The sequence below is a fragment of the Artemia franciscana genome, chromosome 1 (assembly GCF_032884065.1).
Source record: "Artemia franciscana chromosome 1, ASM3288406v1, whole genome shotgun sequence".
In the NCBI taxonomy this organism is placed as follows: domain Eukaryota; kingdom Metazoa; phylum Arthropoda; class Branchiopoda; order Anostraca; family Artemiidae; genus Artemia; species Artemia franciscana.
In genome coordinates, this window is record NC_088863.1 from 10,547,348 (window position 1) to 10,573,982 (window position 26,635).

The following is a 26,635-nucleotide window of genomic DNA, read 5'->3' on the forward strand; positions in this document are numbered from 1 at the left end:
CCTTCCAAACTAAGAAAATCCCCCTGAAAACGTCTGTACACTTCCCAATAACCATTATAATATGTAAACACTGATCAAAGTTTGTAACTTGTAGCCCCCCCTAGGACTGTGAGGGAGTAAGTCATCCCCAAAGACATTGTTATTAGGTTTTTGGACTATGCTGAACAAAATGGCTATCTCAAAATTTTGATAGAAAAATTAAGCGTGGGAGGGGGTCTACTTGCCCTTCAATTTTTTTGGTCACTTAAAAAGAGCACTAGAACTTTTAATTGCTATTAGAATGAGCCCTCTCGTGACATACTAGCACCGCTGGGTCGATATCCCTGGAAAAAAAAAATAGAAAACAAATAAACACGCACCCGTGATTGGTCTTGGCCAAAATACGCAATTACACATATTTGTAGATGGGAGCTTGAAACTTCTACAGTGGGGTTGTCCAATACGCTGGATGTGATTATATGATTTTTGTTAAGATTCTTTGACTTTTCGGGGTTGTTTTCCCCTATTTTATAAAATAAGGCAATTTTCTCAGGCTCTTTAACTTTTGATTGGTAAGACTAAAGTTGATTAAACTTATATATTTAGAAGAATTATAAAAATGAAATTCTTTTGATGTATCTATTAGTATAAAATTCTGTTTTTTAGAGTTTCGTTTACTATTGAGCCGGGCCGCTCCTTACTACGGTTCGTTATCACGAACTATTACAAAAATTAAATAAAAAAAACTAATTTTTTTTAGCTGAAAGTAAGGAGCGACATTAAAACTTAAAACGAACAGAATTACTCCGTATATGAAATGAGTTGTCCCCTCCACAATCCCTCGCTCTTTTCGCTAAAGCTTTTAATTGTTTTAAAAGTAGAATTGTGGCAAAGAGTCAAACTTTAGCGTAAAGAGCGAGGGATTGTGGAGGGGACAACTCATTTCATATACGAGGAGTAATTTCTGTTCGTTTTAAGTTTTAATGTCGCTCCTTACTTTCAGCTAAAAATATTGGTTTTTTTATTTAATTTCTGAACGTTTTTGAATTAATGCATGTTTGGTTTTGGCTCTCCGCACATAAATTATTACAATGAAATTTGTATATTAATTCTTTTTTTGGCTAAATGCCTTTCTCTTAGTTTTGATCAGACGATTTTGAGAAATAAGGGGTGGAGAAGGAGGCCTAGTTGCCCTCCAATTTTTCGGTTACTTAAAAAGGCAACTAGAACTTTTAATTTTTAATGAATGTTTTTATTAGTAAAAACTATACGTAACTTAAGAATTAACTTACGTAACAAACTTTCATAACCTTATATTTTTATTATGTATACGAGGGGGTTTGTACCCTCGTTAATACCTCGCTCTTTACACTAAATCGTAAGTTTTGTCCCAATTCTTTAAGAATGACCCCTGAATCAGAAAGGCCGTAGAATAAATAGTTGAAATTACTTAAAATACTTTAGCATAAAGAGCAAGGTATTTATTTCCTCCTAAATACCTGGCTCTTTATGCTAAAGTATTTTTAGAACCCCTCATATGCGGAGTAATCTCTGTTCGTTTTAAGTTTCAATGCTACTTCTTCCTTTCATTTGAAAAAACGTTTTCATGTTTATTTTTCATGGATTTCTTATAGTAATGCTAGAGAATCCTGCGCCCTTGTCATTGAATTTTTCTTCCCCCATGACATATTCCTCCAAGGAAAGATCCTCCAACGTAGCCCCACCCCCTCAGCCCCACCCCCAAACAAAATAAAATCCCCCTGAAAACGTCTGTACACTTCCCAATAACCATTACTATATGTAAACACTGGTCAAAGTTTGTAACTTGCAGCCCCTCCCCCAGGGATTGTGGGGGAGTAAGTCATCCCCAAAGACATTGTTATTAGGTTTTTGGACTATGCTGAACAAAATGGCTATCTCAAAATTTTGATAGAAAAATTAAGCGTGGGAGGGGGTCTACTTGCCCTTCAATTTTTTTGGTCACTTAAAAAGAGCACTAGAACTTTTAATTGCTATTAGAATGAGCCCTATCGTGACATACTAGCACCGCTGGGTCGATATCCCTGGAAAAAAAAATAGAAAACAAATAAACACGCACCCGTGATTGGTCTTGGCCAAAAATACGCAATTACACATATTTGTAGATGGGAGCTTGAAACTTCTACAGTGCGGTTGTCCAATACGCTGGATGTGATTATATGATTTTTGTTAAGATTCTTTGACTTTTCGGGGTTGTTTTCCCCTATTTTATAAAATAAGGCAATTTTCTCAGGCTCTTTAACTTTTGATTGGTAAGACTAAAGTTGATTAAACTTATATATTTAGAAGAATCATAAAAATGAAATTCTTTTGATGTATCTATTAGTATAAAATTCTGTTTTTTAGAGTTTCGTTTACTATTGAGCTGGGCCGCTCCTTACTACGGTTCGTTATCACGAACTGAATGAATCGTTACCACGAACTATTACAAAAATTAAATAAAAAAAACTAATTTTTTTTAGCTGAAAGTAAGGAGCGACATTAAAACTTAAAACGAACAGAATTACTCCGTATATGAAATGAGTTGTCCCCTCCACAATCCCTCGCTCTTTACGCTAAAGCTTTTAATTGTTTTAAAAAGTAGAATTGTGGCAAAGAGTCAAACTTTAGCGTAAAGAGCGAGGGATTGTGGAGGGGACAACTCATTTCATATACGAGGAGTTATTTCTGTTCGTTTTAAGTTTTAATGTCGCTCCTTACTTTCAGCTAAAAAATTGGTTTTTTTATTTAATTTCTGAACGTTTTTGAATTAATGCATGTTTGGTTTTGGCTCTCCGCACATAAATTATTACAATGAAATTTGTATATTAAATCTTTTTTTGGCTAAATGCCTTTCTCTTAGTTTTGATCAGACGATTTTGAGAAATAAGGGGTGGAGAAGGAGGCCTAGTTGCCCTACAATTTTTCAGTTACTTAAAAAGGCAACTAGAACTTTTAATTTTTAATGAACGTTTTTATTAGTAAAAAATATACGTAACTTAAGAATTAACTTACGTAACAAACTTTCATAACCTTATATTTTTATTATGTATACGAGGGGGTTTGTACCCTCGTTAATACCTCGCTCTTTACACTAAATCGTAAGTTTTGTCCCAATTCTTTAAGAATGACCCCTGAATCAGAAAGGCCGTAGAATAAATAGTTGAAATTACTTAAAATACTTTAGCATAAAGAGCAAGGTATTTATCTCCTCCTAAATACCTCGCTCTTTATGCTAAAGTATTTTTAGAACCCCTCATATGCGCAGTAATCTCTGTTCGTTTTAAGTTTCAATGCTACTTCTTCCTTTCATTTGAAAAAACGTTTTCATGTTTATTTTTCATGGATTTCTTATAGTAATGCTAGAGAATCCTGCGCCCTTGTCATTGAATTTTTCTTCCCCCATGACATATTCCTCCGAGGAAAGATCCTCCAACATAGCCCCACCCCCTCAGCCCCACCCCCAAACAAAATAAAATCCCCCTGAAAACGTCTGTACACTTCCCAATAACCATTACTATATGTAAACACTGGTCAAAGTTTGTAACTTGCAGCCCCTCCCCCAGGGATTGTGGGGGAGTAAGTCATCCCCAAAGACATAGTTATTAGGTTTTTGACTATGCTGAACAAAATGGCTATCTCAAAATTTTGATCTGATGACTTTTGGAAAAAAATGAGCGTGGGAGGGGGCCTAGATGCCCTCAAATTTTTTTGGTCACTTAAAAAGGGCACTAGAACTTTTCATTTTCGTTAGAATGAGCCCTCTTGCGACATTCTAGGACCACTTGGTCGATACGATGACCCCTGGGAAAAAAAAAAAAAAAAAAAAAAAAAAAAAAAAAAAAAAAAAAAAAAAAAAAAAAACAGTGATTTGTCTTCTGGCAAAAAATACAAAATTCCACATTTTTGTAGATAAGAGCTTGAAACTTCTACAGTAGGGTTCTCTGATACGCTGAATCTGATGGTGTCATTTTCTTTAAGATCCTACGACTTTTAGGGGGTGTTTCCCCCTATTTCCCTAAATAAGGCAAATTTTCTCAGACTCGTAACTTTTGATGGGTAAGACTAAACTTGATGAAACTTATATATTTAAAATCAGCATTAAAATGCGATTCTTTTGATGTAGCTATTGATATCAAAGTTCAATTTTTTAGAGTTTTGGTTACTATTGAGCCGGGTCGCTCCTTACTACAGTTCGTTACTACGAACTGTTTGATAAAAATATGCCCCACAAATGAAAATAGACAACTAGAAGCAAAAGGTGTAAGCAAGATTCGAGAGTCTAGTGTTGACTGATATCAGTGTTGACTGATATCAGGTTATGAAAGAAGAATAAATATGTTACTTTTCTATTATATTTTACTCAATTAAATTGCTCCCAAAAAGGAATTGATAATCTTTGTAGATGGCTACACCAAAATCAAAATCTAGCTCGAATAGAAAAATTTATTTTATGACTCATTTTCGCACTTCAACATTTTTGAGAATAGCAAAGAAGAGGTTTTCTACTATTTACTTCATTATTGAATAAGTAGCATATTTAAATAATTCCAGGGTTAGGCAGTCTAGTATCATTTTAGTGAAGTTATGCACTTCTAGGAATGATATAGCCTTATGCCAGTGTTTAGAATTTCTTAAAGTAGGCCTACATTTCAGATTTTTTTTTTGTGCTCCTTTCTAGCTGGTCAAAACACCAAAACTAGAACTGACAATATAGCATACTACCAGTATCGGTAAAATTCTAGTTAATTGACTTCTTGCTATCTTGGAAAGGGTTTAGGTTAGGAAAATGAAACCTTCAGTGATTGGTCTACAAGCTAAAGTATGTCCAGGGAAGGTGTATTGAAGTACCTACCTCCACTCCTTCTCCCTCTAGAGGGCCCTGACCTTTGATGACCTCTAAAAATATGTGTGTTATAAAAATGAAACCTTACAAAATAGATCTTCTGCTTAATTGAAGTACAATAAAATTGTTTTGAGGTTCATAACTTTGCTCAATCCCATTTTATAAGGTTTTAAAGATATACAAATACATTTCCTAAATTTTGAAAGAAAAACATTGATAGGCCTATGGCTCAAAATTCTGCTTAAATAACAGGAATTGTATTTTCAGAACTAAAGGCAGAGAAAAAGCAACTAGTAACTGAAAGTTAAGGTAAAATGTTGTTTTGTAAAAATACCTGTCATGTAGGCAAGTTTCAGGGCCCTCTAGAGGGAGAAGGAGTAGAGGTGGGTTCTTTAAAATACCTTCCCGGGACACACTTTAGCCTGTAGACCCATCCCTGAAAGTTTCATTTTCCTAACCTAAACCATTTCCAAGATAGCAAGAAGTCAATTAACTAGAATTTTACCCCAGTATCTAAATAAATGGGTTTGACTGTAAGGAAAATAGGCTTAGACTAACTCTTGACTGAAGAGGTTGTGCAAGGCTACACAAAGTTTCATGCATTTATCGTTAGGGTAAAATTCTAGACAAGCTACTTTATGCTTTCTTGGAAAAGGGTTATATTAGGAAAATGAAGCTTTCAGGGATAAATCTACAGACTAAAATATATTGTGGGGAAATGAAGTAGGCCTAAACCTACCTATCTCTACTCCTTCTTGCTCTACAAGATAATGACTTTTACTGACCAACTAAAACCATAATAATAAGGAAATATTAATTTCCTTATTATTAATTTCTTTATTAATTAATATTAATTTTCATAATAAGGAAATTGCAAAATTAAAGTATAATATGGTTTTGACCAAATCCCAATAGGTATAAAGTAAAACCTGTTAATTAGGAACATTTCTACTACATAGAAATCAGGGTAAACATATCACAGTTCATATTATTGTCTTGCCAATAAAGGTAAAATTATAGCAGTTCATATAACTGACTTGCTAAGAAAGTAAACATACCACTTGATGCCTTTTTTAATGCTCTTTATAAATATAATATTCAATTCTACCTTAAATTCAAATTTAAGCACTTTTTGAGGTTTTAAAAATGATGAATTTTCATAAGGTTATGACAGTTCATATAACTGACTTACCAATAAAGTGAACATACCACTTGATGCCTTTTTTATGTTCTTTACAAATATAATAATTGCTTCTATTGCAAGTTCAAATTTAAGTACTTTTTGAGCTCTTAAAAATTACAAATTTTCAATTAAAGTATGACTTATTGCTTATTTTCCGCAAAATAATACTACATTTTCTCAGTGCCATCTTTTCCATTGTTTTCAAAAAAATAATTTTCTCAGTTCTAAAATTATTTATAATAAGGTTAGGTTTGGCCAGGTTAAAAAGTGCTTAAATTTGAATTTAAGGTAGAAGCAATTATTATATTCATAAAGAGCATAAAAAAGGCATCAAGTGGTAAATTCACTTTATTAGTAAGCCAGTTGAACTACTATAATTTCACCCCAATAAAGTAAACATATCCCTCAATGTTTTTTTATGCTCTTTATGAATATAATAATTGCTTCTATCACAAATTCAAATTTAAGCACTTTTTGATCCTACCCAGCCTAAACTAAAATTATTATAAATAATTTTGGTACTGAGAAAATGTAGTATTATTTTGTCAAAAACAACCAAGAAAACAGTACTGAGAAAACATAATATTATTTTGTTGAAATGACTTACAACTCATAGGTTACTTTAATTGAAAATTCATTATTTTTAAGAGGTCAAAAAGTGTTTAAATTTGAGTTTATTGTAGAAGCAATTATTATATTCATAAAGAGCAAAAAAAAAGGCATTGAGTTGTATGTTTACTTTATTGGTAAGTCACTAATATGAACTCTGATACATTTACCAAAATCAGAAAGGGATTGACATAGTAGTTTGGCAATGCTTTTCCATAGCATGTTTTTGGTCCAGAATTCATTAATTAAAGTTTAATTACCCTAACCTTATCCATTTCCAGGATAAGCCAAAAGTAGCTTGTCCAGAATTTTAATGGATTTTTTTTTTTTACTGAGAATTGGGATTGTATTTTCTTTCTTCTGTCTAAACTACCATAGCAAATATCAGTGTATGAAGCATGAATGAATGTTTGGCTATCTTTAAGTGCTATTAAGCACTAGAATTCTAGATGAAATGATTTTTGCAATTTTGGAAAATAGGCTGGTTGATTTAGGTGAAAGAAAAGGTATCAATGAACAGTTATTGCTTGTAAGAAGGAAACATATTAAGAAAACAATTCTTACTTCACTATATACAGAAAAATTATGGTTAACACATCTTGAAGCTGCTTCCTCCCCCCCTAATGTACAGATATATAGCTAAAATTATAAATTTCCTACAAATCACTTTGTTTTAACTAGTGTATCTATAAATTAAATTGATACTGACAAAATCAAGAAATTGAAGACACATGGAAGCATATAATTTGGGCTATATAATGACAAATTAGGGGGGAGAATGTAATGGTGTTATCTGTACTTAGTGTACATAGTAGGTGCTTCAAACTGTGTCAACTTGAAATTTTCTGCATTCTATAAAGTAAGAATAGTTTTCATAGCATTTTTTGGTCTCAAGAGTCCAAGTTGTGCATTGTACCAAAGAAAAGTCTTTAGAAATGTTTCCAGAGCCTAAATTGTGTTCTCAACCCCATCCCCCTTTAAAGGACACTACACTTTGAAAAAATTTGTGAAACTTTGCATTCTTAAAGGACAACTTTCAGAAACAAATTTAAACCACGCATAAGGACAAAAAAAGTGTTCTTATACTTATAACTTTTTTTCAAATCCTGGTTTATAAGGTTCTAAAGAATTTGAAATGAAGTTTAGTTTAAAGAGTAATTATAGTCCTACTATGGCTCAATATCTATTCACATCATTAGAATTGTTTTACTCAAAGAAAAGCACACTGGAGCAAAAACTATTGAAAAATACATTATTTCAAAATTTTATGCAGCTAAGTCTACCCTAGGTCTTAGCCAAAACATTATAACAAAAAAGAGTTTAATTAACAAAGCAACTTAAGAAGCCTTATAACAGAAAGTTAATCAGCTTAGATCTTTTTTGGGAAATTGATCTAAAAGCCTTTATCTGCAAAACAAGTTTTTTAAAGAAAAGTAAAGAGCTCCATTAAACTAAAAATGAGTAGAAATAAAGTCAAATAATCTTCCAAGTGTAAAACTACCCCAAATCACTCAATAAATAAATGAAACTCAAAACAAACAAATTACAATAAATAGCTGAGTCAAACTCAAAACAAGCAAAAATTAAAATGAGTAGGGTGATGGAGGTCACAAGTCACCTGCTGCTAAATTACGTTCAGTCAAACTTGAAGAGAAATCTCTGCTCTGTATCCTTGATTTTCTTTATTTGTGATCTCAATGTATTCAGATTTTTGATAACTGTTAATTGTATTCTTTCTTCCTCTACACATGTTCTGATTAGAGTTGTTCAGGGAAGTGTTTTGGGCTCTACACTATTTGCTGCTCAAACTAAATCTTTGCTGCTCATATTTTTTCCTAGGTCACCCACTCTCCTCTGTAAATAATGAGGAGGATCTTGGTGTCACTATTGACAAAGAACTAAAAATTCAGCACTCATGCTAAGAAATCTGCTGCTGGGGCTAGATCAACTAAGAAATCTGCTGCTGGGGCTGGGGCTGATTAAGTATACTATTTATGCTTGTTCCCCTAAAATCATCAGTCTTCTATATACGGGATTTGTACATCCTAAGCTTGAAGTTGGAATGTCTCTTGCCACTCCATATGTTAAAAAAGACATAAAGGTTCCTGAGGGTGTGCAGAGACATGCCAATAAAGTGATAGCTGGCATGTGGGAGCTTTCCTACCCTGTAAGACTATCAAAGCTTAATCTCCCTAGACTGGTTTACAGGGGAAATGGGGGGGATACCATTTTAGCCCACAAGCTATTGAGGGTTAATACTCTCCCAACATTATTCCATACTGTTGGTACCAACTCAAGAACTAGAGGTCATCATGTGAAACCTGTCAAGCAGTCTACAATATTTAGAGTCCATGCTCAATTCTTTTCATCACAAATTGTCAACAGTTGGAACAAACTATCTAATAAAACAGTTACTGCTGAATCTGTACTGTAAACTCAATTGGGATGCTACTGATCATGGAAGAGTACCTGGTCACTGTAGAACTTTATACACAACTCAAGTCATCATTCTGGAGCTCTAATAGAAGCAATCCTTAGATTGCTTCTAGGTGTGATTTAAGGTAATAACTTGCATACCTTTTCAAGACCAGATTGCTTTATGAAAAAAAAACAAAAAACCATGGATTGTCAGTTTAACTCGCATATTTAATATTTATTCTTTTAAGTTTTGATAATTTTTTATTTATGAAAGTAAAAAAAGTGAAAACATATAAATTGTATTTTGTTTTCTGCAAAGCACAAATACTCAGAAGTTCTAGCACCTTTTTAAGAGTCAAAGTGATTGGAGGGCAGTAACCCCCTTCCCCTCCCACACTCACATCATATTTTCCTAAGATTAATTGTATAAAAATTTTTGAGATAGCAATTTTATTGAAAATAGTCTGAAGATCATATAACAAGACTTTTGGGTTGAAACAAATGCCCAGAGCCAAGGCACAGAGGTAGTAAGTTGTGCCTCAGGAGTATTTAAGATTCGTATAGAATTAATGATGGTATAAACTTTAGAGGAGGCTCATTTGGTTGAAAATTTGAATTTCTAGTTGCCTTTTAAGAGTCAAAAGTGATAGAGGGCAACTAGCCCCCCTGGCTGCCCTTTCTTTTCACCAAACACATCTAATTGAAATTATGAGATAGCCATTTTGTTCAAAATAGTCTAAAGAACATATAACCATGCCTCGAGGGTCAACACAACCCCTCAGAGCCCTGGGGTGAGGGTTGTAAGTTATGGCCAAAGGAGGTATAAGGTTTTTATGGAATAGGTGGTTTTATAGACTTCAGATGGGGCCGTTTGATTTGAAATTTATAATATCCTTAATATTTTTAGTTCTCTCTTAGGAATTAAAACTTATGGAGGGTGACTAGCCCCCCCCCCCAACTACCATTTCTTCTCCAAACACGTCTGATTGAAATTGTGAGATAGACATTCTGTTCAAAATGGTCTAAAGAGCCTATAAAAATGCATCCAGGGTTGACACAACCCCCCAAAGCTCTGGAACAAGGGTTTTAAGTTGTACCCTTGAGTCATATAAGGTTTTTATGGAATGGGTGTTTATGTGAACTTCAGATGGGACTCATTTGATTTGAACTTGTAGTTCCTTTTTAAGAGTCAAAGTGATTTGAGCTATGCTAATCGCTTCCCAGACAAACATCCAAACAAAGTTTTAAGACATCTGTTTTTTCAGCATTGTTGAAAATTTCACTAATTATGCGTTTGGGGATGTCAACCCTCAATGTCAACCCAAGGCCCCAGGGCAAGGGCTGTAAGTTAGCCAATTTGTTCATTGTTCACATATATTATGTGCTATCGAAAAAAGTTATGAATGTTTAACTTCTACTTTCCCAAAGGTAAGTATTTCAGGGAATGTTGAGGGGAGTGTTGAACTAAATCAATATATGTTGCGTGTATATTGGCTGTCAAAAGGGCCTAATTCAGAAATGACTGGGTATTTTAATTGGAACTTTCAGAAGATAATAAGGGAGATGATAAATTGACCAAAAAGGCACTATTTGCCATTACTCTTATATACTACTACTTTTATAGCTACCACTGCTTCTACTGCTATCACAACTACTGCTATTGCTACCACAACCATCATTAAAACTACTTTTCTGCAGCAAGCACTGCTATGGCTGAGGATTTGAAACATCTATATGCATTCAGATTGCTAATATAGGCTTATCAACAATATTTTTGGAACAGCTTGTTGTACCAAAGGGACATTCAGGGGCATCACGAGTGGGGTCTTCAGTTACCCAAAAAGCAAAATTTACATGCTACTGCTGCTATTAATACTGCTGCTACTGCTGTTACTACTGCTAATAATAATGTGCTATTACTGCTACTACTGATCCTACTACTACCACTACTACGATGATACTAGTACAATAAGTCTACGCGTATGAAGGTGAAAGTTTGACAAAATATTGAGGGAGAATTTGAGCTTAATCAAAAAACATTATGTGCATGCAGATTGTCAAAAGTATGTATCTCAAGAATGGATTTGGGTATTAAGTTGGATCTTTTGGAAAACACTTAAAGGATAGAAATGTCGCTACTGTCAAGAGATCTTAGCAGAGTAACAATGTCACTAAAATGAATAGAAAGCGCATTGTTCTCCTTTCCTATTGGGCTGTCCAATTCAGGTGCACTTATTTATCAAAGTAGACATTTAGCTACTCTGACTATGTTCAGATCCAAAAACTTCATACCATGTTCTTTGATAATACCCTCCACAGTTTGGCTTACCAAAGTGCTTTGATAAAATTTAGCATCAGAGAATATACAAGTTCAGGCGTTTCGTCCGTGCTTGTCAAGGCTATTGTCTATGGCTACGAAACTAAGTTTCAGCTAGTGGCGAAGAGTAGTGCAAGCTGAGGTCTGAAAGGGCCCCCTTCCATACAAAGGCCAATCTTTCTATACAAAACTATTGAGGACAAAATGGAGACACATTAATCTTTTTTAAGTCAACTTTGTTTTGCAGACTTTGAACAATTTTTTCATGCACTATTTTGTTGTAACTGTTAATGGGCTTAAACAAATGCCTTTCAAGGTCATCCATAGGCAGCACAACAAAAATGCCTATAAAGAGCAACATGACTTCAATGTTTTTATGTTTTTTTTACCCAGCCACTTTGTATGGAAGGAGTCATCATTGAATTGAAACTTTGGAAGGGGTTCATGAAATTGGAAACTCAAATTTATAGTTATCTTTTCAAGACTCAAAGAGAGTGCGAGGCAGCGAGTCCCACCTCCCATGCCCTTTTTAGATGCCTACCTCCTCAACCCCTAAGCACATCTAATGAAAAATTTATACTAGCCTTTTTGTTTAGAATTGTTGAAAAATCCAATTACTGTTTTTTTCCGGGATAAAATGACCCCCAACAGTTCCTTGAGTAAAAGCTTTAAATTCAGCATAATAGCCATTGTTTACATATCACTTTATCATTAAGATTAATTTAGAAGAAAACTTTTCACAAAAGATTTTTTTTTTTAAAGAAATAAAACCAAAGACCGGCAGAAATAAAGGAAAAATAATTCAAGCTTTAAGTGAACATAAGTCGCTATCAGTGGATAAATGAAACCCAAACAAAAAAATTAAAATAAATTAATTAATATAAATAATCAAGTCCGACTTAAAACGAACTGAAATACGAAAAACAGGAGTTGGGCAAAGACCCCCTAATTTTTCTGAAGACCAGAGCATCATTTGTGCTTTACTGAAACCAATTTAATTTTGAATTGTGAGTTTTTGACTGATCTAAAATCAACAACAACAACAAAAGGAAAATAACAGTAATAAACAAGAATACTTAAAAGAACTAATGAATGTATATTGACAGTTTAATATATACTGATACTCATTCCTGAAGATCTCGCCAATTTTGGATTAATTAGCAAAATAAAAGACAAATTGTGTTAAATATATTTTGCGTTCAATAAAGCCCAAATGACGTTCCAGTCTTCTAGAAGTCCCTACTCCTGTTTTTGGTAAGTAACTTGATTATTTAATGTAATTTCTTCTTATTCTGGATTTCATTATTTATTAATAGTGACAAATTTTCATTTTAAGTTTGGATTATTATTTGAATTTATTTCTGCTTGTATTTGGATTAGTGTTTGGAATATTCTTTTGTGAATTTTATTTTAAATTAATCTTTGTTTGTTTTAGTAGACATTGTTTTTATATTGAGTAATAAAAGGAATATTTGTAGAGCTTTTAGCAGCTTCTGCTTAAGAATCAAGATTTTGGCATCTTATTTATACATTGAATTAATACAAACACATTTTTAAAGTATTTCTTGTCCTTAATAACCTCCATTTTGACAAGTTGACAAGTTGACTTGTCAAAATGTAAAAGTCTATTTGATGGTCCCAGCCAGTATTCTCCCACAGTTTTAGATGGGTCCCTTAAGCTGTTAATATATATTTCTATGTATGTAATATATAAATGTATTAATATAATATGATATTTATAGTAATGTAATATTACTAATATAATTATTAATATAAAATAAGACCGAGAGAAAAAAAAAAAAACAGTGAAACAGTTATTTCATGTTGATTCAACATGTGATTGTGGTACAGTTACTGATTCGGTGATGGAAGATATAAAGATTATGATACAGATTTTAATAGTTTCGTCAATTTGGAAAATCTGGAAAATTTTGAAAGAAATAGGATTTCTAAAGACGATTTTGTTGCTGTAAATTTTTTCGTCTTTTTGTTTTGTTTAATGTATCTTTTTAATCATGTTTCAAAAACTTTTTAATTTTTGGGAATAATTAGTTTTTAATCAATTATAATAGCAATAGGTTTTGTTGTCTTTAAATAAGATAAATTTTGTCTCTTTTTGTTGATGAAATTCTGTTTTTTTATGGCTTCTTTGAATAGAATATTTGAAGTGTGAAGATAGTAACATTCATTATTTTTACTGAATATATTATATACGCTTATTTTCTATTATAAGATGCAAATGAGTTTCTCACTGGTATATTCAGGAAAACACGTTACTATGTTCAAAAAATGCAACTATAGGAGTGGCATCAGTCCGAAAATTCCCTCTTGGTATTATATGCCTGTGTGTCAGGGAGTTCTTTTAGAAGTGACGTGGGTAAAATTATAGCAAACCATATAACTGGCTTTCATATAAAGTGAATATACGACTCGATGCTTTTTTTATGCTATTTACAAAAATAATAATCGCATCTACCTCAAATTCAGATTTAAGCACTTTTTGAGCTCTTAAAAATGACCTAAATATGGGGTATAAAAAAGGCTGAAAACATTGATCTCAAACTTTAAAACATTGATCTCAAACTTACTGTTTCATAATAAATCCATTTTTTTAAAATGTTATATAATCCACAAGCACTGATTTTCCAACATTAATTTGGATAAATTAATTTTACCAATGTTATGGCGTTTTCTTCCTCGCACTGAAAAAATGTAGTATTATTTTGTCGAAAAGGCACGGAGAAAACGTAGTATTATTTTGTTGGAAACGATGGATAACTCTTACTTTAATTGAAAATTCATCATTTTTAAGAGCTTTAAAAGTGCTTAAATTTGAATTTGTGGTAGAAGCGATTATTATATTCGTAAAGAACATAAAAAAGGCATCAAGTGGTATGTTCGCTTTATTGGTAAGTGAGTTATATGAACTGTCATAATTTTTTGAAAATGTCACTTTTAAGAGCTAAAAAAGTGCTTAAATATCAATTGAAGATAGAAGCGATTATTATATTCGTAAAGAGCACAAAAAAAGCATCGAGTATATTCACTTTATACGAAAGCCAGTTACATGCTTTGCGATAAATTTACCGTGTCATGGACCTTCTCTTTATGCGTTCAATTATAGAACACAATAATATGAATATCAATTTGCAAGTTAACACAGGCTCCCAAATGTGAGTTTGGATCCTGTAAGAAAGTATTGCTTCAAAGCCTAAATGCAGAACACTTATCATGGTAGTAAAAAGTGAGAACTTGAACATTTATTATTCATCTGACGGGGATTAATTCCTTGGGCCTGGTAAAATTTTTTGTGCTTTGCTAAGGGGATGAACCAGTGTTAAAATTGCTGGTATTTGCTGCAAGTCTGGTAGATAAATAGCTACACCCAAAAAGACTCCTAGAAATGGTAGACTGTTACCTTGAATGTCCAGGTCCTAGCAGGCTTCACTAATTCGTAGTTTTAGGATTTTGAACTTCTGGACGTAAAGTTCAATTTGATGCAGGAATGACTGTGCCACCCCCGGAATTTTAAAATATATTTTTCGATATTTTTAATGAAAACTAGCCATTTTAGCGTTTGTGTTGGAAAAAGTTTGGAAAACAAGAAAATCAATCCTCTTGCTAGATTTGAAAAATAGGTTTTGTGCCCCTCCTCTTATAAATTTTCATGAATTGACGTTCCTAGTCCTGGAACTATAAATTCTGCCAGCATATTGATCGAAAAAGAGTCAGTGATTAAAAATCTCTTGAATGATGCATGTTTAATTGTGGCTATGTGCCAATCAAATTGCTAGTGGCTGTAGGTACTTATGTGGAAAGTATATGTTGCTCATAAGGGGCAGAACAGTTCCTTGGGTTGGTGGCATCCGGGCAAAAATCAATCTTAGCCCTCTTCCCGACTAAGTACGAGCTGAAAAAGCCGAATCAAACTAAAAAATTTGGTCTAAGTGAGCAACCCCCCAGCTGGGGTGCCCTCGCAACCGCGGGGCCCCAAGCAATTTTTCCAGTTGCTGCCCAATTTGAACGGCCCTGAGAAGTGGCATATACATCTGAAAGTTTTCTGTATGCGCCCTTTCAGTTTCAAGCTGATCAGAGCACCTTCATCCAAAGGTCAGAGAAGGGGGAAGCGCTTTTGTAAATTATTGTTTTTACTTTAATTTGCCTGAGGAAATAACCTCGTAAATTTGAAGCTGATCAGAAAAAAACAGGCGTACAAAGATTTCAGAACTTGGACTTCGTTATTTCATTGACTCAGAACAAGTGCGGATGTATATGTCTTTGTGCCGAATTAGGACTTAATTTCTTATTAAACTTTAATACTGACTTGGTTTGTCTTTGCACTGAGACAGGGTGAAGTTTGTCCTAGCCAGGAATTAACTGGCTTTTGCAGTGAATTTAAACTCACTTGTTTTTGCATCAAATCGTCAAATTCTGAAGCATTTGGACTTGGACCTCTTTGTTCTGCACGCGTAACTTATGTTTTTCTGATAATATTTTGATTGTGTAGTATAATGATTCTTAATTTTTTCAGGTTAGCAATGATTAGCCCAGAGCCTGATGAGCTAGGTATAATAACCCCCGATGAGAAGCACGGACACGTAATAATACACTTTGACATTGACTGCTTTTATGCCCAAGTTGAAATTGTAAGAAATCCGACTCTAGTAGATAAACCTGTTGGGGTACAGCAAAGGACACTTGTTGTTACTTCAAATTATATTGCCAGAGAGCGAGGTATTTATAAGTGCATGCCAGTTATTGATGCGCTGAACGCTTGTCCTGAATTGGTACTTATTAATGGTGAAGATGTTGCACCGTATAGAGAATACGCAGAAAAAATAACCAGTTTGCTTCGAGAATATTCTGACAGGGTGGAGAAGTTGGGGTTTGATGAAAACTTCGTGGATGTCACCGAATATGTATCACAGAATTCAGACAGTTTAACAGCAAAGGAAATACAAGGGAGAATTTTCCAAGAAAAAAATTATGAAGACATTCAAAAATGTGAATGTGGTTGTGATCAGCTTCTAATTAAGGGTGCCACTCTTGCCAAGACTATAAGAGAAAGAATATATAAAGAAATCGGTCTAACAACATGTGCAGGTGTGTCGTGGAACAAACTTGTTTCAAAGCTCCTAAGCCCAATGCACAAACCCAACAATCAAACCATTATGTTTCCAAGCCAACTTGACTCTCTTATGTATTTCATTTCAGATTTGAAAAAAATTCCTGGAATAGGACGTTCAACATTGGATAAACTATCTTCAATTGGTGTAACTACTATTGCTGAGCTTCAGTTATGCAATCTGACCGACCTGGATAGGATATTTGATAGAGCTACAGCACTTCGCTTATTAAAACTTAGCTATGGTATTGATGATTCCTCAGTGAAATTTTTTGAAAAAAACAAAAGCATTGGCGTTGAAGATAGCATTAAGCCAATCACAGCTTTCTCACAGTGCAAGGAAAAGCTTAAAATAGTTCTAAAAAGGGTTTCAAAGCTCTTAATCGAAGATGGACGGGTTCCAACAAGCCTTAAAGTGTCAATAAGATATAAAAACAACTCAGGTGATACTGTAAGGGACAGTCGTCAGACTGCTATTACAAGCGCTCTTTTTCGCGGCAATGTTGCTAATATATGTCTACCGGAAGTTGAAGAGAATATTTTGAAGAAATCTCTAGAGCTTACAAAGAAAATGACACAACCTCTGAAACATATTTTTATTACTCTCTTTGGTATATCATTTGGAAAGCTGATAGAAAAGAAAGTTTTGGGTAATAGTTTCTTTTTTCCAAAGAATTTTGAACGAGTTGTTGGAGAGTCTTCCTGCTCCCAAACATCGCGTATATCAGATGAGGATCCTTCTGACGTGTACCTTGATGAAACTGTACTGTCAGAACTACCTCTGGACCTAAAAAATGAAGTACTTTCATCGTATAGATCGCCAAAGTCGGTGAAATGCCAAAATGAATTTGAAACACAGGACTGTCCCAATAATTGGGATCCCGAAGTTTACAAGTCTTTACCTGTGGATATTAGAGAAGAACTTGCATTAACTTCAAAGAGACCTGCTGGGGAAACTCTTGTACAGAAACAGCAAAAGAGGCAGAAAAGCATTCTGGAGTTCTTGTGTAAGTGATTTTTCATATTTTAATCCTTTTATATATTGCGATTTGATCTTACCAAATAAAGTCAATGTTAATTGAGGATACTGAGACATGTTATATTATAATTTAATAATCAGAAATTTGACAACTAACATTAGGTCTATAGCAGGTACGTACGCTGGAATTTTTTTTTTTTGGGGGGGGGCAAAACCTTCGAAACAGCAGATATGAAGTAGCACTTTTTTTATTTAGTAACTAAATAAATGCAAAAAGCACGTATATCGGAAAATACAGATTAGCATTAATCTATAGTATTGTAGCGGATAAGGGGAAGAAGACTGAAGCCTCGGATGTACGTTTCAGGCTCAGGTTATGTTCATAGCGATTGAGAACCAGTGATTAATTTATTATATCCCACTAAAAGGGAAATTTTAGGGTTAACAGTGCAATATGGATGCTGTGGGGGGTAGTTCTTCTGTTGCGAAAACATTGATTTTAATGAAAAATTGGTAGTTTCCAAAATTAATCCATTAAAAGCTGTACTTTATCCTGAAAAGAGGGGATAAACGCCCTAATATCTTCTGTTTCTGTTCTGGATAATTCTGGTTTGACGTGGAAAGCAGACTCTCTTTACAAAAAAAAAAAAAATAATAACAGTACAATCACTAATTACTTCAAAGAGGGTATAAAAATAGACAGAAAGTGAGCTAATAATTGGGCAGTGACTTGACCGGATAATTGCATGCTGTAAAATCCCAAAAAAGGTTCACACATGTATCTAGATTCTTAATAAATGTCCTACTTTTTCCAGAAATCCCAAGAAACCATGGGGAAATTAAACATTTCAAAAAATTTCGAGGGGGCCCGGGCCCGAAGCTCCCCCCCCTGCGTAAGTGCCAGGTCTATAGGTTTACTTCGTTTAAGCAATTTTAAACATAAATGCCGTAAAGATCCTGCTGATGAGAGTGTAATTTTGCGATTAAGAGATGAGATTCCTTTATTGATCAATTCACAAAACAACAAATCAAATTAAATAAACGTAGCCGCTACTAGATGGTCAAATAACCTGTATGTAGTGACTCAATTTATCAATTAATTCACATAATCAATAACAAATAAATAAATATACTAAAAAAAATTAAAGAAAAACAATAAGAAGAAGAAAAAAAAAGACTAAACCCTCACAAGGGACCTGCTCTCACCCTGCATCTCGACCAAGTAGGAGCTTTTTAACCTGTGATTTAAAGAAAGAAATTAATTCAGAGCCTGTAATGCCGTTTTCATCCCTTTAATGCTGTCTGGGAGGTTGTTCCAGAGGGTTACACTCATGTGACGAAACACGTGAGCTGATCTCACTGTATTTCTCTTCTCATATACTAGCTTATCCGCATTCCTAGTATGATAAAAATGATAATCAGAATTAGTAGAAAAATATCCACAAAACAAGTTGGCGAAAGACTATTTAAACATTGGTATACCAGTGTTAATAACTGGTAATCCCGTTACTGACCAGCATTCAAACTTTAAAAATGGGGTTAACAGACAAGTGTATAACTAAAATTAGCACATTCTCCCAAAAGATGAACTTCTTTATTTTGAATCATCTGGATTCTTCTATAATTAGCATAAAAACTGCTTTCCCAAAGAGCACACCCATATACAATATAAGGTAGGATAATCGTACCATAAATAATCTTTAAAACAGAAACTGGGAAAAATCAAGAAAACGACGAAGTAAACCTAGGCCTCTTGCTGCCTTGGACGATATAATTTCACTGTGTTTCTTCCAATTCAAATTGTAATCAACATTAAATCCCAAATATCTTGTTTCCAACTTGATTAATAATAGTACCACCAGAGCAAATACTATCCAAAGAATTTATCATAACATCGGTACGGCTGAAATCATATAATTATTTTTACTAGTATTATAACTTAAAAAACTGAGACTAGTAAATGTAATTAGGTTCTGCAGGACTTCATTTGCGTGAGCTATGGGAGGTAGAAGGTTCGCCTCTGCAATTGTTATTGCTGTGTTGTCTGCAAACCCTGTAAAAATTCTACCAGGAAGATAAGATCTTAACCTATTAACATATACTAGAAATAAAAGTGGCCCCAAAACAGATCCTTGTGGAACTCTACAATTTACTCGTCATGCAGCTCTTGTAGTATCATTAATCGCAACCCGCATTGATCTTCAATGCCAATAGGATCTAAACCACTGAAGACAGTTATCCCTGATACCCAAATCAATAAGCCTACGCAGCAATAACTTTTTTTGATTAAAAAACTTTTTTCATAATATTGTACAAAATCTCTCACTTCAGTCACTACAGTCATATTTGTCTTGTGAAAATATCAAAGGGAATCATGACAAAATGCTAGCCTAAAAGTACTTGTTGTTTTATACCCGAACATTTCTGACAAAATACACCCTTCCCCAATATTCAAGAAAATTGTACTTGTATGCGGTTTTATCATCTGGGCAGGCTAAGAAAGGGCGGGTAGATAAAAAGTAAATTTTAACTAATAGAAGTACAACCTGTGAATATGCAAGGGGATTTTAGATTATTTTGAGATTATAATTGAGAATATTTTGGCAGCTTATTCAGGATGGAAGGATTAAAAATATTTGATATGACAAAAAGTCTGAGCCAAGGAATCTCTTCCAAGGGGTATGTAGCTATGGCGATTCTCTATGAAAGTATTTTATTTCATTTCCTCTATTTATTTTAATAGATTTATTTAATTATTAATAAATTTATTTAATTTATTTTAATATATTTATTTTATTTCCTCTATGAAAGTATTTTATAGCGTCTGCCTTCTGGACTAAACATATCTGCTTTGTCATTATTGCATAATTTTAATAGGCTATTGGTTATGAAAAAAGTTGCAGTTTATTATGCCGATAGACTAGATAAAAAGAGGATTAAGGATGAAAATAGTGAATGAAATAAGAATATTTTTAGATTCCGACTCAAAAATGGTGAATTTGATGCTGCAAAACTCAAAGGAACATATTGGCCCACATAATGCAGGTTTATTTTTGTTGCTTTGAACATGGGACAAACTTAACAAGGTGCATGTTTCCTAAGGGCTGCAGAATTTTGCAGAACTTTCCTCTTGTCAAATTCATTATACCAGGTTTTTTGAGCTCCACAGAGAGTGTTTTGAATTGATAAAATGATACTGCAAAGATCTAGGAACCGATCTAGTCTAGGAACCGACACACGTCACAACCTACCACAAACTCATTTCTTACTGTTTTTTTCCGATTTTTATTAGCTTAACTGGGACTCCAGTAAGGAATGGGTGTAGGCCCAAGCCTATCTAGTTCTTAGTGTGGTCAGGTACTACAAGTTTTCTTTTTTTTCCGTGAAAATACCAAGAACAGTGCATTTTTGCTGAAGATGCTAAAAATCGATGTCTTTCAAAATCTATTCTGAAGGAGTCAAACGCCCACCTCCCTCTGTTTCCTAATTGACATCCTTGGTTATTACTCCGTCTTATCTTGACATACATTTTCCATTGCAGAAGGGTCTACCAAAACAAAAAATCTGTAGAAAATCCCCAATCGATTTTAACTTATTATTTGGAAATGTCGTGGTTCATCTAGTATTATTGGTAAGTTTGTGTTGGCTAAACAACATGAAATAGCTGTTTTCATTGTGTTTGTGTTCCATTTTTCCGTCCCTCTTTCCATTTTTACTCAAAATGTTTTTGTGTTTCTTCATTCCAAAGAGATTATTCTAGGTGGAAACAGTGCGACATCGGCGCGAACAGACAGTTTTGTCAAACTTACCGAATTATTTTCCACTTGTATTTTTTTACAGTTCATCGTGACAACACTGTAGAATTTGCGTATGTCTTGTAAGCTTCATAATATTGTAATAACCGAAAGAAAAATCGTAGAAAATCCGGATTGTCATGTATGAATCAGACGTAAGATCCAATTAGGTGGCATCCAAAATCATTGTTTTTATTCTGCTGATGATTTAAGCATCCTAGATGAAAGTGTGAGCAAAATGAACGAACTCTTAGAGGTTTCGCGAGTCCAGGGTGCTAGAATAGGTTTGAAAATTAATGTTAAGAAGACTAAGTCACTAAGGCTAGGAATAAGTGAAGATGAAAAGGTGACGTTGGGTAACGAAAAGATTGGTCAGGTGGACAGCTTCGCTTACCTTGGTAGTATTATTAGTAAAGACGGTTGGAGCAGTGAAAATGTTAAAAGTAGAATAGCCAAGGCTCAGGGTGTTTTTTCAGAATTAAAAAAAGTTTTGAAGAATAGGAAGATAAGTCTGCAAACCAAGATTAGAATAACGGAAGGTGCATTGATTACAGTTATCAAATAAGACTCCGAAGCATAGGCGCTCCGAAAAGCGGATGAAGATTTACTAGATGTTTTCCAGAGAAATTGCCTTTGGATTGTTCTAAGTACCCGGCTGACTGATCGTATTTCAAGTAGTAGGCTGTACGAAAAGTGTGGTTCAATCCCGTTTTAGGGCTATAATGAAAGAAAGGTTGAGATGGTTAGGAAACGTTCGTTGGATGAATGATGACAGATTGCCGGAGATTGCCCTTATTGGCCAACTGTCTAGGGCTAAACGGAAAGTAGGTCGTCCTCGTTTGGGGTTGGAAGATGTCATAAAGAAAGATTTAAAGGAAATGGGAACTTCTTGGGAGGGTGTAAGGAGTGAGACTTTGAATAGATTGGGATGGAAGAGGAGCGTGCGTAGCTTGTTGGCCTCAGGCGGCTTTGCGCTGCGGTGACTTGTTAATAGTAGTAGTAGTAGTAGCAGTTTCAATCCAGATGGTGATTAGAGGCAACGCTATAGAGTTGCCTGTAGTTAAAACTTTAATGTTTAATTTTTATTATTTATTTAATTTTTATTCCCAAAAGCATTTCATACTGAAGGAGTAGTGGTATAAATTTTGGTGCGGGCTCTTTCGATTGGAAGTCGGACGTTCTTGTCCCATTTTTAAGGTCAAAAGTGATTGGAGGGCAACTAGCTGCCCTTCCATGACCTCTTATATCCAAATACACCTGATAAAAATCCTGAGATAGTCACTTTGTTTAAAGTAGTCCAAAGGTCATATAATAATGTCCCAGGGCCGGCACAACCCAAGAGCCCGGAGCAAGTGATTTAAGTTATGCCTAGGGGGTATATAAGGTTTTTATGGAAAGGGTGGTCGTATAGATTTTTTAGGAAGCTAATATGATTGGAATTTGAAAGTTCTAGTTCCCTTTTTAAGAGTCAAAAGTAATCGAAGGGCAACTAGCCCCTCTCCATCCGCCCTCTTTTCTCCATATACATCTTATCAAAATTTTGAGGTAAACAATTTGTTCAAAAAAATTCAAAAATCTTATAACAATGTCTCCAGGGTTAACACAATCGCCTAGAGTCCGGAGGCAACGATTGTAATTTGCGCCCCGGTGGCATGTAAGTTTCTTTGGGTGGTTATATAAACCTATGAGGAGGCTGATACGATTTGAAAATGAAAGTTACAATTCCCTTTTTACTAGCCAAGAGTGATCGCATGGCAACTATCCCCCAACCCCTAAATGCATCTGATCAAAATTTTGAGATCGTTGTTTTGTTCAAAATTGTCCATATATCATATAACAATGCCTCCAGGATTGACACCCCCCCCCAGAACCGAGGGGAGGCAAGGTTTGTAAGTTATAACCCGGAGGTATATGAGGTTTTATTGAAGGAGTGATCATATAGACTTTGGAGGAGGCTCATTTGATTTAAAATTGATTTCCAGTTCCTTTTTAGAATCAAAAGTGATTGGAGGCCAGGTAACCCTTCAGGTCCATTTTTTCCCAAATACATCTGGTCGAAATTTTGAGGTAGGCTTTTTGTTCAAAATGGTCCAAATATCCTATAATAATGCCCCCAGGGCTGACACAATGCCCCAGAGCCTGGAGGCAGGGATTCTAAGTTTTCCCCCAGGGACATATAAGGTTTTTATTGAAGGGGTGGATGTATGAATCTTTGAAGCGGCTCATTGATTGGAAATTGATGGTTCTACTTCCCTTTTTAAGAGCCAAAAGTGATCGGAGTGTAACTTGCCCCTCCCCCTCCCTTATGCCCTCTTTCTACTAAATGCATCTGATAGAAATTTTGAGAAAGTCATTTTGTACAAAAAAAGACCAAAGATCATATAACAATGCATCCAGGATTAACGCAGCTTCCCTGAGCCCAAAGGCGAAGGTGGTAAGTTATGCACTGAGGGGTATAACGTTTTTTTTTATGGAGGGTGTGATCATATAAAAATTGGATGAGGCTTATTTGATTGGACATCGAAAATTCTATTTCCCTTTTTGAAAGTAAAAAATATCAAAGGACAACTAGCCCCCTCCCTCACGTTTCCTTTTCTCCAAATATGTCTGATTGAAATTTTGAGGTAGTTATTTTGTTCAAAATAGTCCAAATATGATATGTCTCCTGGGTTGACACAGCCTCCCAGAGCCCAGGGGCAATGTTTGCAGGTGAGGGGCAATGGCCATTTTTTTCAGAATTGTCCAAATGTCATGATATAATGACTCTAGGGTCGACACAACCTCCAGGGCCCGGGGCAAGAGTTGCAAGTTATGCCCAGAGAGCATATAAGGTTTTTATGGAAGGTGTGATCGTATAAACTTTGGAGGATGTTTGCTAGATTGGAAATTGAAAGTTATAGTTCCTATTACTCTTACACCCTTTTACCTCAAATCGATCTCACGGAAATTTTGAGATTGTGAGTTTGTTTAAAATAGTCTAAAGGCAAAATAACTATGCCCTCAGTGTTTACAGCCCCAGGGTATTGGCTATAAGTTATGCTAGTTGCCCATTGTTATCGTACAAGGTTTTTAATGGAAAGGGTCGTTATATAATCTTTGGAAGAGGGTCATTTGATTTGAAATAGAAAGTTTCAGAATTTTCGTTCCCTTTTTAAGAGTAAAATGTGATCGGAGGATATCTAGCCCACCCCCTTCACACCCTTCTTTCCACAAACGCTTTAGACAAAAATTTTGAGAAAAAACTTTTGTTCAAAATAGTTCCCAGATCATATAACAATGCCTCCGTGGTTGACATAATTCCCCAGAGCCCAGAGGAAAGGGCTGTAAGTTATGCCCTGAGCGCATATGAAGCTTTTGATAGAAGGTTCAATAGCTCCACCTCCCCGCGCTCTCTTCTACAAATGTATGCCATGAAAATTTTGTGGTCGCCATTTTGTTCAAAAGTCCAAAGATTTTATAACAATACCCCTGGGGTTCACATAAACCCTCAGAGCCTAGAGGAAAGGGTCGACAGTTATATCCCAAGGACACATGAAGCTTTTGACTGGAGGTCAAAAAGCCCCCTTTCCTCCCCTAGTTTTCTCAGAAAGAGTGTAGGTCCTGGAAAATTTCTATAGAAAGGTTGGTTATATGAACCTATGAGGAGGCTCGTTCGAATTGAAATTGAAAGTTATATTTCTCTTTTTATGAGTCAATAGGGATCAAAGGGCAACTAGCCCCCCCCCCACGCCCTCCTTCCCCCAAGTGTATCCGATAAAAATTTTGAGATTATTGTTTTGTTCAAAATTCTTCAAAGATCATATAAGAATGCCTCCAGGATTGAGACACACCTCCATAACCAGGGGACAGGGGTTGTAAGTTATAGCACGGAGGTATATAAGGTTTATATTGAAGGCATATAAGGTTTTTATTGAAGGTATATCATATAAACTTTGGAGAAGGTTCATTTGATTGAAAATTGAGTTCTAGTTCCTTTTTAAGAGTCACAAATGGTCGGAGGGCAAGTAGCCGCTCCACCCTGTTTTTCCCAAATGCGTCCAATCAAAATTTTAAGATATTAATTTTGTTAAAAATAGTCTAAATATCGTATAACAGTGCCTCTGGGGTTGACACAACCCCCAAGAGCCCATAACAAGGATTGAAAATAATGCCTCGGGGCATCTAGGGTTTCTATGGAAGGAGTGGTCGTATAAACTATGGAGGACGCTCATTTGATTGGAAATCAAGTGCCCCTATAACCCCTGGGCAAAGGATAAAAATGGGAGGAATTTTTTTATCATGTGTGCGTCCGAAAAGACTAAGGGTATTGAGGTGAAATTTCGCGGAATTTTGAGGGGTATGGTAAGCTAAATAAAAAGGTACTACCTGCATCCATGTTGTGAAAGACACATCTGCAATATTTTAGGAACGGGTAAGGGTATTACTTTGAAAATTTCAAGGCTACCACTACTAATAATGCGGCTGCAAATACGAATCTGACTTGGACTGCTTGCAACTGGCACTATATTTACTTTTGACTACTTTCAGAGAATTGTTAAGGGGATTTTTTCTTTTCCAAAAAAGGCGCCAAGTGCATCCTTGTTATCATCTGAGCATATCTGCAATACCATAGGAGCGGCTAAGGATCAGAATATTCAATCAAAAGATATTGTGTACATTTAGGTTTGTCAGAAGGCCGTATCTGCAATTTCTCAGGGCCGGCTAATGGCATCTAGTTGAAACTTTCAGGGAATTTAAGGGGGTATTGAAATAAATTGAAAGCCATTAACTATTAAAAATGAATTATATATTTTGATTCTTACGTTAGAGACATGAAAAACTGGAGAAATGTTCATTATATTAACCAAAACTTTGGCTAAAATTAAACCAAAAATAAAAAAGGAACAGAAATTAATAAAAAAAAACTTTCCGAAAAGAAGTTTATTAAAGAGAAGTAAAAAAAAAATATCACGTTTTTTCCCAGAGGCTTTTCTCTGTGAATGAGATAAATGATGTAAATCTCTACAAATCTCTTATCCCTAGGTAAATCTGATCGAAATTCTGAAATAGACATTTTATTCAAAATAGTCCGAAGTATCATATAACAATGCATTTGGGTTTACACAACTCCCAGAGCCTGGGAGCAAGGGTTGTAATTTTCGCCCTGTGGGCCTTTAAGGTTTTTATGGAAGGGGTGGTTGTATAAACTTTGGTTGAGGTTCATTTGATTGTAAATTGAAAGTTCTTAGTGCTCTTTTTTAAGAGTCAAAAGTGACCAAAAGGCTACTAGCCCCCCCTCCCCCCAAATGCATCTGATCGAAATTTTGAGACAGCTATTTTGTTCAAAATTGTCCTAAGATCATAAATAAGGATTCTGAGGCTAAAACA

The 26,635-nt window shown here is 34.8% G+C and overlaps 2 protein-coding genes across 4 annotated transcripts in view; one reads left to right on the forward strand and one right to left on the reverse strand.

Annotated features, from left to right (window-relative positions):
• The window catches only part of LOC136025399 (uncharacterized), a 597,112-nt gene extending 583,016 nt beyond the window's left edge, over nt 1-14,096 (reverse strand). Inside the window, exon 1 of the mRNA XM_065701412.1 lies at nt 13,959-14,096. The gene's annotated coding sequence lies outside the window, so the exon portion shown is untranslated. The remainder of the gene's footprint in view (nt 1-13,958) is intronic.
• The window catches only part of LOC136025362 (DNA polymerase iota-like), a 51,725-nt gene continuing 29,532 nt past the window's right edge, over nt 4,443-26,635 (forward strand). Inside the window, exons 1-2 of one of the 3 annotated variants that reach the window (XM_065701314.1) lie at nt 4,443-4,497; nt 15,902-17,502. In XM_065701314.1, the coding sequence (XP_065557386.1) occupies nt 4,451-4,497; nt 15,902-17,502 (1,648 nt within the window). In that variant the 5' untranslated portion in view covers nt 4,443-4,450. Of the gene's footprint in view, nt 4,529-6,484; nt 6,593-15,901; nt 17,503-26,635 lie in introns of those variants that run through there. The other 2 variants (XM_065701324.1, XM_065701333.1) reach the window with 2 other exon arrangements.